The 13,753-nt window shown below is 41.0% G+C and overlaps 1 protein-coding gene across 1 annotated transcript in view; it reads right to left on the reverse strand.

Annotated features, from left to right (window-relative positions):
- Positions 1 to 13,753, reverse strand: part of LOC136864642 (maternal protein tudor) — a 356,675-nt gene that overhangs the window by 252,825 nt on the left and 90,097 nt on the right. Inside the window, exon 2 of the mRNA XM_067141905.2 lies at positions 11,340 to 11,415. Within this exon, the coding sequence (XP_066998006.2) occupies positions 11,340 to 11,415 (76 nt within the window). The remainder of the gene's footprint in view (positions 1 to 11,339; positions 11,416 to 13,753) is intronic.

Consider the following 13,753-nt stretch of genomic DNA (forward strand, 5'->3'; position numbering starts at 1 on the left):
AACCCAACCAACCTGGACCTCTGTTGAGGAAGCCAGGCTCTGCCTGTCACAAGTCAGGACCAATGGCGAGTGGTAGAGGAGTAACACCTCTTTAAAAATCCTTGGGTCGCCTGCCCCGGGCGATAGTACCTTGTAAGGGGCCCTAACCAGGGTTACGGTAAAGACCTCAATGGCAGTGAAGGCGGAAATAAAATTTATTGGTGCGGTGGAACTGGTGGAAGGGGCACCTGGCAACTGAGGTTAACAGTAGCAACCTACTGCCTTGTATGAAGAGGAGGGATCCTCAAAGGCTAAGGGACCATCCCTGACAGAAAAGGCAGTCACCCAACAGGCTGTGAAGGGGCCGACCCCTGTTGGTTGTGCGTAGGGGTGACTTCTAAAAAATAAGTAGTCACGAAAATGTCGAACACATGTAGAAACCGGACAGTCTCAATGGTGATGACCAAGCAATGGACACTGGCTGATCTAAGAATGGCTATGTGGAACGTACTGACTTTAAATAGAGCAGGAGTTTTCAGGAATGTGAAAGATCTTTTTTTTTTTTTTTTTTTTTTTTGCTATTTGTTTTACGTTGCACCGGCACAGATAGGTCTTATGGCGACGATGGGATAGGAAAGGCCTAGGAATGGGAAGGAAGCAGCCGTGGCCTTAATTAAGGCACAGCCCCAGCATTTGCCTGGAGAGAAAATGGGAAAGCACGGAAAACCATCTTCGGGGCTGCCGACAAAGGGGTTCGTACCCACTATCTCCCGGATGCAAGTTCACAGCTGCGTGCCCCTAACCGCACAGCCAACTCGCCCGGTATGTGAAAGATCAACTGAGTATGTACCAGATAGGAATAGCAGCTTTGTGGGAGATTCGGTGGAAGGAAAAATGCATGACTGATTCGGGGGACTACACAATGTTTTGTAGTAGTAGTAATAGTGGGACAGCTAATTTTGGGACAGGCTTCCTTGTACATAGAGCATATAAGATGGCGATACTGAACTTTGAAACCAATTAATGGCAGGATATGTACATTGAGAGTTAAAATGAAATTCTTCAATATGACATTGATTTGTGCTCATGCTCCACAAGAAGAAACGACTGAGGAAGTTAAAGATTGCTTTTATGAACAGCTGGAACTCACATATGATACAACTGCTGAAAATGATGTGAAAGTTATTCTAGGAGATATGAATGCCAAGGTTGGAACGGAAGCCATGTATCGGCCAAATGTGTGAAAGTATAGTTCGCAAGTTTACATGAAGAGTGCAATGACAATGGAACGAGGCTGGTTGATTTTACGGTAAGCAAAAATCTCACCATAAGCAGCACTATTTTCCCAAATAAGGATATACATAAAGGAACTTGGACTTTACCGGATAGAATCACAGTCAATCAGATTGTTAGAAAGGGAAGGAGGGAAGGGCAGAGTCTGGGGTAGGGCTCTTTATCAGGAATACCATTGCACGCAACATAGTTTCTGTTAGGCACGTAAATGAGCGAATGATGTGGGTAGATTTGTCAGTTAAAGGAATTAGGACTAGAATTGTCTCCGTGTATTCACCATGTGAGGGTGCAGATGAGGATGAAGTCGACAAGTTTTATGAAGCATTGAGTGACATCGTGGTCAGGGTCAACAGCAAGGATAGAATAGTGCTAATGGGCGATTTCAATATGAGAGTTGGGAACAGAACTGAAGGATACGAAATGGTGATTGGTAAATGTGGGGAAGATATGGAAGCTAATGGGAATGGGAAGCGTTTGCTGGACTTCTGTGCTAGTATGGGTTTAGCTGTTACGAATACATACTTCAAGCATAAGGCTATTCACCGCTACATATGGGAGGCTAGGGTACCAGATCCACAATAGACACCATATCTTAACCGACTACGAATTCAGGAAATATGTTAGGAATGTACGAGTTTTCCAGGGATTTTTCGATGATACAGACCATTATCTGATCTCCAGTAAACGAAGTATCTCTAGGCCTAGGGTAGAGAAAGTTAAATCTGTCTGCAAACGACTAAGGGTAGAAAATCTCCAGGATGAGGAAATTAGACAGAAGTACATGGATATGATTAGTGAGAAGTTTCGAAAAGTAGACAGTAAGCAGGTTCAGGATATAGAAAGTGAATGGGTGGCATACAGGGATGTTGTAGTAGAAACAGCAAGGGAATGCCTAGGAACAACTGTGTGTAAAGATGGGAAAAGGCGAACATCTTGGTGGAATGATGAAGTGAGAGCAGCTTGTAAACGTAAAAAGAAGGCTTATCAGAAATGGCTCCAAACAAGGGCAGAGGCAGACAGGGATTTGTACATAGATGAAAGAAACAGAGCGAAACAAATAGTTGTCGAAACCAAAAATAAGTCGGGGAAGATTTTGGTAATAACCTAGAAAGGCTAGGTCAAGCAGCAGGGAAACCTTTCTGGACAGTAATAAAGAATCTTAGGGAGGGAAAAAGGAAATGAACAGTGTTTTGAGTAATTCAGGTGAACTCATAATAGATCCCAGGGAATCACTGGAGAGGTGGAGGGAATATTTTGAACATCTCAATGTAAAAGGAAATCACCCTGGTGGTGTTGCGAACAGCCAACCTCATGGGGAGGAGGAAAATTATGTTGGTGAAATTACGCTTGAGGAAGTGGAAAGGATGGTAAATAAACTCCATTGTCATAAAGCAACAGGAATAGATGAAATTTGACCTGAAATGATGCAGTATAGTGGGAAGGCAGGGATGAAATGGCTTCATAGAGTAGTAAGATTAGCAAGGAGTGTTGGTAAGGTATCTTCAGATTGGACAAAATCAGTAATTGCACCTATCTATACGCAAGGGAACAGGAGGGATTGCAACAACTATCGAGGTATCTCATTGGTTAGTATAAAAGGCAAAGTATTCACTGGCATCTTGGAAGGGAGGGTGCGATCAGTCACTGAGAGGAAGTTGGATGAAAACCAGTGTGGTTTCAGACCACAGAGAGGCTGTCAGGATCAGATTTTCAGTATGTGCCAGGTAATAGAAAAATGCTGCGAGAGGAATAGGCAGCTGTGTTTATGTTTCGCAGATCTAGAGAAAGCATATGACAGGGTACCAAGAGAAAAGATGTTCGCCATACTGGGGGACTATGGAATAAAAGGCAGATTATTAAAATCAATCAAAGGCATTTATGTTGACAATTGGGCTGAAGTGAGAATTGATGGTAGAATGAATTTTTGTTTCAGGGTACTTACAGGGGTTAGACAAGGCTGTAATCTTTCACCTTTGCTGTTCGTAGTTTACATAGATCATCTGCTGAAAGGTATAAAATGGCGAGGAGGGATTCAGTTAGGTGGAAATGTAGTAAGCAGTCTGGCCTATGCTGAAGACTTGGTCTTAATAGCAGATTGTGCCGAAAGCCTGCAGTCTAATATCTTGCAACCTGAAAATAGGTGTTATGAGTATGGTATGAAAATTAGCCTCTTGAAGAATAAATTTTCTTTCATTTATGACTTATGGTGACTATCAATATGGAATAAAAATGAAATTTATCAATCAAAATGAAATTTATCAATCAAGACTAAATTGATGTCAGTAGGTAAGAAATTCAACAGAATTGAATGTCAGATTGGTGATACAAAGCTAGAACAGGTCGATAATTTCAAGTATTTAGGTTGTGTGTTCTCTCAGGATGGTAATATAATAAGTGAGATTGAATCAAGGTGTCGTAAAGCTAATGCAGTGAGCTCGCAGTTGCGATCAACAGTATTCTGTAAGAAGGAAGTCAGCTCCCAGAAGAAACTATCTTTACATCGGTCTGTTTTCAGACCAATTTTGCTTTACGGGAGCGAAAGCTGGGTGGACTCAGGATATCTTATTCATAAGTTAGAATTAACAGACATGAAAGTAGCAAGAATGATTGCTGGTACAAACAGGTGGGAACAATGGCAGGAGGGTAATAGGAACGAGGAGATAAAGGCTAATTTAGGAATGAACTCGATGGATGTAGCTGTACGCATAAACCGGCTTTGGTGGTGGGGTCATGTGAGGCGAATGGAGGAGGATAGGTTACCTAGGAGAATAATGGACTCTGTTATGGAGGGTAAGAGAAGTAGAGGTAGACCAAGACGACGATGGTTAGACACGGTTTCTAACGTTTTAAAGATAAGAGGTATAGAACTAAATGAAGCCACAGCACTAGTTGCAAATCGAGGATTGTGGCGACGTTTAGTAACTTCACAGAGGCTTGCAGACTGAACACTGACAGGAATAACAGTCTATAATGATAATGTATGTATGTTTTTTTTGCTAGTTGCTTTATGTCGCACCGACACAGATAGGTCTTATAGCGACAATGGGATAGGAAAGGCCAGGGAGTTGGAAGGAAGTAGCCTGGTGTGAAAATGGGAAACCACGGAAAACCATCTTCAGGGCTGCCGACATTGGGATTTGAACCCACTATTTCCTGGGTGCAAGCTCACAGCCGCGTGCCTCTGACCGCACGGCCAACTCGCCCGGTCACCCTCAGATTAATAATGGAGAAGTGTTACGAGTACAATATAACGGCTCATCAATTTCATGTGGACTTCAAGGCAGCCTATGACAGTGTTAACAGAAGGGTGCTTGTTACGGTGTTACAGGATTTGAGAATACCACCAAAGTTAGCGTGACTCGTGAAAATGACGCTAAGCAACACCAACTGCAAAATCAAATCAAATGGCAGATATATTAATAATTTTCCAATCAATCAAGGACTAAAACAAGAAGATTCTGTATCATCTACACTTTTTAGTCTGGCATTGGAAGGGATCATGCACAAACTGCCTGGCAAATTAGATGGCACTATATTCAACAGAACGTCCCAGAGATGGCTTTTGCAGACGATATAGCCATGCTTGGGAGGAATAGAAAGAACCTGCTCGAGAACTACACAGTTTTAGGAAAGTGAAGCGGCTACATTGGGCTTGGTCATAAGTAAGGAGAAAACAAAATATATGATCAACACCAGAAATACAACAAGGTGGAGAGGCACAGAGCAGTTTGAAGGGTTTGAAAGAATAAATCAGTTCAAGTATTTGGGAGGGATAGTCATGGAATATACACTGACTTAGCGAATGTCATGGGATAGTCACCTAATAGTGTGTGGGGCCTCCTCTGGCCCTGCGAACTGCAGTGAGACGCAGTGGAAGTGAGTCGACAAGTCCCTGGTAGTCCTCTCGACGCAGCTGACACCAAATCATTTGCAGAGCGGCCGCCAATGCTGGTCTGTTCGTGGGTGCAGAATCCATGGCACGGAGCCTGTGTTCCAGGACATCCCAGATATGCTCGATAGGGTTCATATCGGAGATCCTGGGTGGGCATGGCAGTCGTTGGACCTCCGCTGCATGTTCCTGGAACCATCCCCGGGCGACGTGGGAGCGATGTGGCAGCGTGTTATCATCTTGAAACACCGCAGAACCGTCTGGGCACTGGAAGGCCAAAAATGGGTGGAGATGGTCTCTGAGCAGCTCAACATACCGCGTACCATTCAAAGTCTCTTCCAGAACAATTAGCGGGCCCATTCCATACCAGGAAAATGCACCCCAGACCATAACAGAGACTCCAGCGCCCTGGACCACACTTCGAGGCAGGCGGGATCCATCACTTCATGTGGTCTGCGCCATACCTGGTGCCTCCCATCAGCATGGTGCAGTTGAAATCGTGATTCGTCCAACCATATCACGTTACGCCATTGTTCCAGAGTCCACCCCTGGTGACTGGCGACAAATGCGCGTCGTTGTGCCCGATGACGTTGGGTTAACAGTGGCACCCGTGTGCGGCGCTGGCTCCCATACCCCATAGAACCAATGTTCCTATGGATTGTCCACTGGGAGACGTGTCTAACATAGCCTGTTTTGAATTGAGCCGTGATTTGTTGCACTATTGACAATCCGTCACAGATGCCGCCGGTCACGGTCATCGAGGGTGGCTGGACGGCCGGTCGTTTGTCTGTTGTGGACGGTGACACCCGCATTCAACCATTCACGATACACCCTGACACAGTTGATCGTGTGAAACCAAATTCCCGCACCACTTCCGAAATTGCACTTCCCATCCGTCGGGCACCGACCGCCATACCCTGTTTGAACGGTGTCAGATCACGACGACGTTCCATGTTACACCTGTCACATGCACAGCCACTGCTCACAAGGTCTCCTATACAACTGCCGCTGGCACAGGGGGCGCGTGGTGTGCAGACAACACACCTGCGCATCAGTGCTCCGCTATCCCATGACATTTGCTCAGTCAGTGTAATGTAGTACCAGTAGAGATAAAGGCAAGAATAGCGGCAGGCAACAGATGCTATTATAGTTTCCATAACTTGTTGGAATCACCAAACATCTCAAGGCAGCTAAAGTTGAGAGTGTATAGAACAATTATAAAACCTTTAGTTATGTATGGATCGAACAATTATAAAACCTGTAGTTATGTATGGATCGGAAACATGGACAATTACATAACTAATTAGAAATACTTTGGATACATGGGAACAAAAAGTACTGAGGAAGATATATGGTGCAGTAGACGAAAAGAGTGGCTGGAGAATTAGGACCAACAAAGAGCTGTATGAACTCTATAAGAATCCGTCAATAACTGCAGATATAAAGGCTAGAAGAATTTGGTGGTTGGGACATGTGCAGCGAATCCCGAGGAAGGTGCTAGTCACCAAGCCCAAGGGAAGTCCTTCAGTGGGGCGACTAAGATTATGATTGCTGGACGATGTAGAGGCGGATTTGAGAAGACTAGGAATACGAAACTGGAGAAGGCTGGGCGCTTCGAGAGATGATTGGAGGAGACAAGTGATCGACAAGGCCCATGTCCTTCAAGGACTGTAGCACCGGATAAATCAAGTAATTAAAGTTAAGGCAGTAAATAATAATGCTCATCTCTTCTACAATCATCATACAGTTAACAAGGTCAACAATAAATTTCATAAATCTGGGGTTTACAAATTAAACCGCAATCAATGTCCAGATAATTATGTGGGCAAACTGGACGCAACTTTTTTTTTTTTTTCAGATATAAAGAACATGTCAACGCATTAAAATACAACAGATTTTTGGCCAGGCGTTCTCACATGATAGATTCCAGCCATTCATTCACGTCTATAGAGCAAGATCTACGGATTCTTCGTTTAAGCAATATAGGTAAGTTACACAATGTTTTGGAAAATATTTTTATAAACATAGATCTGTAATGCAACCTGGCTTACAACTTAAAGGAAATTTCAGAGGAGGTAAACGTGCTCAGTGAGAAAATAATTAATAAATTCTTCTTGATCAAGCGTAGGAACAGATTAGCATACTCTCATGTCTCTACCGCTGGATCAAACCCCTCAACATTTCCCTTTCAAGCTAACTTCAATTACATGCGACCTCCCTGCACAACACTCTGTTAGCTCCATCACTCAAGGCAAACCAGGTCAAAATGAACTTACAGTTTTAATGGCTTTCTTGAAATGGCACTAAATATGTCGCATTTTACTTTGACATATTCAACTCCAAATTACAATTCAATTTCCAATGTTTTTAATGTCCTTGTCATATTTTAATGTGTCTTGTGTTTCATTGACTGAAGATGTCCACAATAGTGGACAAAACATGTCTTGATAAATAATGTTCTCTTGAAAATAAAGACAGGTTATTGGTATTGTAAAGGTGGAGTTTTTGATGGAGGATTCGTAACTTCATACTTTTGCTTAGTTGTTGATGTATTGTTTTACTGCAATATTTGTGGATGAATGTGTCCCTTTATTCACACTTTAGTGCCTAGCTGTGTTTTTTGCAGCACTGCGACATTTATTGGTGCCCCTTTTAAACACGCTTCAATAACAAACAGATCAGTGTTAAAATAGGCTGACTCAAACCAGGTGAAGAATGGGGAGTACTACTAGTATGATGTTTCCAACAGACCACAAAACTTCAAAGCACAATCTTTTAATAATGTAGTGGTTTCTCAACTAAACTGAAAGTACAACGAAGGAGAAAACATTGCAAGTTTAATCCTCGAACATCATTAATTTCAAATAGGACATTTAAACTTACAAAAGTAACTTAGCACTAAATAGTGTTAGTTAAAACTGGGAACTAACAAGATTTTTAGCCATATCTTACAGATGTTTAGAACATTACTATGACTTGGAAATCAGTAAATTGTGATCAATGTCTAGTCCATCACAGACATATTTTAATTTGTTAATTCTTTTTAATTATTGTTAACTAGTGGTAATATTTTATTGGTGTAAAATAATTTTAATGATCAAATTGTTTATATGAAAGTTCAATGTAAACACTTAACCTTGTGATATTTGTTCAAATGAGGCTGAAGATGCTCGATATAACGAGCGAAACATGTCCCTGTTAGTGTAGGTATTGTAATAAAATGTCTTTCTAGAGACAATAATTGAATTAGGTGAAAAATCAAATAAGAATTGTAACAATCATGCTGTGTGCTCACAGTATACCCTGTGCCACCCACTATGCCACGCTTACTTCACCTTTTCATTTAACCCATTGATTTGTAACCGACACTGCTATAAAAAAATGTTACAACATTTTTAATCATTTAAATCTATTTCATAATTACAAATATAATGTTTTTATGGGCTGATGGTGGTGATTATTGCTTTAAGAATAAGTTCAACTATGCAACGTCTGCCTTCGTGGCGCAGCTGTTAGCACTATTAGCTGCGATCACCGGAGGGCCCGGGTTTGATTTCTGGTACTGCCAGCGATTTAAGAACGGCAGGAGGACTGGTACAAGGTTAAAATGGAACATACAGCTCACCTCCATAGGGAGTGTGTCTTAAAAGAGCTGCCACCACATAGGGGTGAGAGCACGAGTATTGTCCAGCTCCAGAGCTAAACAGTTAGGATGCAGGCCTTCAATCCAAGGAGTTTCGGGTTTTATTCCTGGTTGGGTCAGGGATTGTAACCTTCGAAGGTTAATTCTTCTGGTTCGGGGGCTGGATGTTTGTGCCACCTTCAGCATTAGAATTCATCTTAGGTAGGGACCCATCATAACAAATGCACAGGTCAACTATAGGGCATCATTTATTATTTTATCCATTATGGTTTTATTTCTTTATGGTCCACAGTTACTTAAATCCATCCATCAATGAAATCACTGTTAAATAAGCAAGTTCCACTTAGTCAATACTATTAAAATTTGTTTTATTTATATCACTAAATGCCCTACGTGTTTCAAGAACCTTGTTCATCCTCCTCCTAACTGGAACCTACACATTTAATAGGGAATTCAGTGGTATAGGGCGTCATCTCGAAAGACCTGCACTAGGCATCCCCGAAGGCCACACGCCATTATTATTATTATTATTATTATTATTATTATTATTGGGTAACCAGCCTCTATTAACACAAATCAGAGGGAATATGGAAGATTCTTTCTCCACTGACAGATTCAATTATGTTCCACCGGGCGAGTTGGCCGTGCAGTTAGGGTCGCACAGCTGTGAGCTTGCATCTGGGAGATAGTGGGTACGAACCCCACTGTCAGTAGCCCTGAAGATGGTTTTCCGTGGTTTCCCATTTTCACACCAGGCAAATGCTGGGACTGTACCTTAATTAAGGCCACGACCGCTTCCTTCCCACTCCTAGGTCTTTGCTACCCCATCATCACCATAAGACCTATCTGTATCGGTGCAACGTAAAGCAAATAGCAATTATGTTCCTGACAAAAGAACCACCCCATTCGACACCTTCTTACCATATTTATATACTGTATCACAATTTCAACAAACATTGTTTCACTTGATCCTTGAGACAGCATTCAATAGGCATGTGATGGGCTGCTTTCATGGCTGGTTTGTCTCACTATTTGAAGTCTTCACTCATAATCCTTCCATGAGAGAGAGAAGGAAAGAAGAAAGAAAACAAAAAATAAGGAACATCAATGAAGTACTCCTAGAGTTGGGCTATCTGTTGATCCACAGGTCTACCGTAGAGGGGATTGTCCTAGTCACTGATCAAAATGGAATCACAGCCTGATAGCCCAGAAGTGGCCATGAAAGCTTACAGCAGTTCTACATCAGTTTCCTATAATTTTATTTGTTAGATTAATAGGTCGATTAAAAAAAATTCCAAGGGAAATATCTTAAAGTTTCAAAACAGAAAGGGCATTATCTCACTATAAAGTTAAATAAGTTCATTTCAGCATATAACATCATAATATAGCTCAGAATGTGATTTGGTGAACTTTGCCCCATATGAGAAGGTCTCTGCCAGAAAATCTGATAATGCTTAATGTGATCAGGTAATTAATTAATTTCGTGTGGCTATTTCTAGCCGGGTGCAGCCCTTGTAAGGCAGACCCTCTGATGAGGGTGGGCGGCATCTGCCATGTGTAGGTAACTGCATGTTATTGTGGTGGAGGGTAGTGTCATGTATCGTGTGTGAGTTGCAGGGATGTTGGGGACAGCACAAACACCCAGTACCCAAACCAAAGGAATTAACCATTTAAGGTTAAAATCTCCGACCCAGCCGGGAATCGATCCCGGGACCCTCTGGGCCAAAGGCCAGCAAGCTAACCATTTAGCCATGGAACCCGACATGTGATGAGGTGTTTCTCCTCTTTAGCAAAATAATCAGACAAACTGATTTTTGGAAGTCACTTGGCAGTCTCAGGAGACACTTCCATGAAATGAACAACATTATGCTTTACAGCAGACTAATTTAAGTAATACAGAACAACTCGCTTGTTAATTACTAAGAGCCTGGATTTGTATGAAAATATGTGTTCTTTGTTCTGTTGTACTTACTTAAAGGTATGTAGATGTGATATACAATGTAAGTCATATCTTCATAGTCTGCTTGATCAGTGTTTGTTAGTGTATATAAATGCAATGTCTGAGAGGAAAAACTTTTTACACATATTTTAAACTTTTAATATGAAAACATGTATTTTACTCATAACTGTTACATTAAATTATTACTATTCAGGTGCCATATTTCTGACAGGAATGCTCATGGCATGAATAGTAGTACATTGTGCCTAATTGATTATAAATGACATCTGATATGAAATTGATTATAGCCATACTTAAATGTCTTCCTCCATCTAATGCCTTTCTCACGACAAGAGTTTCCTACAAATACTGGATGTAAACAACGATGCAAACACCTGCACATCACAACAAAAATTAACAGGGCTATTAACCCAGCCTGTTTCATTTCATCATCATCATCATCATCATCATCATCATCATCATCATCAACAACAACAACAACAACAACAACAACAACAATTCATAACTCACACTCAGAAATGTAAAAGTAATTAATATTATTTATAAGCACAAATTGAATTTGGCCTAGTACATACCCAGATACAAGTGTATGAGGTAGCTGGTGTTCACAGCTCCCTGTGGTACTCAGTGGAACATCACAACTTTGCCAGTCTGAAAGAGGTATAATGCATGACTAATTATGAAATTTAAAATGTATAAACAAAATTATCATACAAGTCATTAAAAAACCATGCACACAAGACATCCAAAGAAATCCTAATAAAATTTTGCTTTTCCTCATATGACATTTCAAAATCTTTAAGGTTCAAATCTGGAATTCAAAAGATTTGTCAGCAATTTAAATATATTCTGTTCAAATAAACCAAGACATATCTTGCCTTCACAAAGATAAGAAACAGTATAAGATAGTCTCGTCCCCTTCTCCTTTGACATCCAAAGTCTTTCACATGACATGTCAAGAGTGACCTTTCTTTCTCAGCAAAATTACGTAATGCATTAGGCAGAGATAAATGTCTGATTTCAAATCTGTTACTAATATTCTTTCAATGTAGATCATTTTCAACTTAATTTTACTGTTCACTCAGTGAAAATTGTACCTGTGAACAATTTGACACGTTGTGCAGCATAAGAAAGTTTCACTACACTCAAGGTAAAATACCTTTTTTAGAATTGGCTTTACATTGCACCAACACAGATAGGTCTTACGGCGACGATGGGATAGGAAAGGCCCAGGAGTGGGAAGGAAGTGGCCATGGCCTTAATTAAGGTACAACCCCATCATTTGCCTGGTGTGAAAATGGGAAATCACGGAAAACCATCTTCAGGGCTGCTGACAGTGGGACTCGAACCCACTATCTCCTGGATGAATCAGAATTTGAGGGTAGTGATAGCAACAGTGAAAGTGACTCAAATGTGGAGAGCACTGAAGAAAGTAAGAATGAAATTAGCGTGCCAAATCCTTATAAATGCACATGACCTGTGACGCAAAAAGACCATAGTGATTGGAAATGAGAGAATAAAGACAATAATCCTGTTATATGCCCATTTTGCAGATACAGCTGTTTCAGAAATAGTTACAAGAAAGTTTGAATCCGATCCACCATCCGAACTTGCGATTTTTTTTTTTAGTATATGGATCCACTGTTTGAAATCATTTCAAGTGAAACAAATGCTTATGCTGCAAAACAGCAGAGTGCTTCCAAAAGGAAAACATGATATATGGTTTGACACATCTGTAGATGAAATAAAGGCATATTTTGCATTTCTAATTCTCATGGGCCAAGTGCAAAAAGGTAAAATTCAAAACAAGTGGAGCAAAAGAAGAGTGACTGTAAAACCTATCTACCGAGAAACTACGAGCCGGGAGAGATTCAAACTTGGCGCCGATGACCTTTGATGTTAGGCCCCTTAAAACACCAAGCATCATCATCATCATCATCATCAGATTCAAACTTATTTCACAATTTTTACATTTCACTGATGATATGAATGCAGATCAAAGTGACAAACTAAGGATAATTAGGCCTATTTTACAGCACTTCTCTAAGAAGTCTTCTGAGTTGTATTTCCCTGCAGAGGATATAGTTCTTGAAAAAAACCTCATGAAATTCAGAGGTCACCTGTCCTATGTGCAATGTAGTAGGTCCAAACATTCATGATTCGGTTTCAAAATTTACAAAATTTGTGAATCCAGTTCTGCATACCACTCTTTCTTCAAAATTTATGTAGGTGATGATGTGACAGATCCTAATCTTCCTGCAAGCACAAATGTGGTACTAAACATGTGCGAACCACTATTTGATAAAAGGCCATACTTTGTACTTGGACAACCGGTACTCTTCTTCAGATCTTAGGTCAACCAATGTAATTGGTACAGTTAGGACACACAAGAGAGATATTCCAGCCAATAGTTCAAAGAAGAAACAAACGCAGTGGGTCTCAAATCTGGTCAGCTAATAGGATTTTGTGTGTGAAGTGGAAGGATAACAAGGGTGTTAATTTTCTCTCCACTAAGCATAAATCACCTGAAGTAACTGGAATGGGAAAGCTCAAAAGTCCAACTTCCTAGAGAAGAGGTTAGTAAACCGAAATGTGCCACTGAATAACAGAAAGAGATTGGAGGAGGGGGGTGGGGGGGCTTTACAGGATCAGGTGACAGCTCTATTTCCCATCAAGCGACGCACAGCTAAGGAGTACAGGAAAATCATATTCTACCTTCTTGATAGGTGTATATTCAATGTGTATCATAAGATGGTGGGAAAGAAGAAGTCAGGCTACACTGACTTTAGAATATACCTTGTAGAGCTGTTACTTGAGACAGCCAACTTGCCAGAGTACTTGGTTCGAGGACATCCTTCCTCTAAACACATTCCACTGAGATTGCAGGCAAAAGTATGGGCTCATTTCCGTATGTATATTCCACCGACTAAGAAAAATAATTCCACCCAGAGATGTATTGTTTGACAGAGCAGCGGCAAAAGAAGTTAAA

This window comes from Anabrus simplex, chromosome 2 (genome assembly GCF_040414725.1).
Source record: "Anabrus simplex isolate iqAnaSimp1 chromosome 2, ASM4041472v1, whole genome shotgun sequence".
Classification (NCBI taxonomy): Eukaryota; Metazoa; Arthropoda; class Insecta; order Orthoptera; family Tettigoniidae; genus Anabrus; species Anabrus simplex.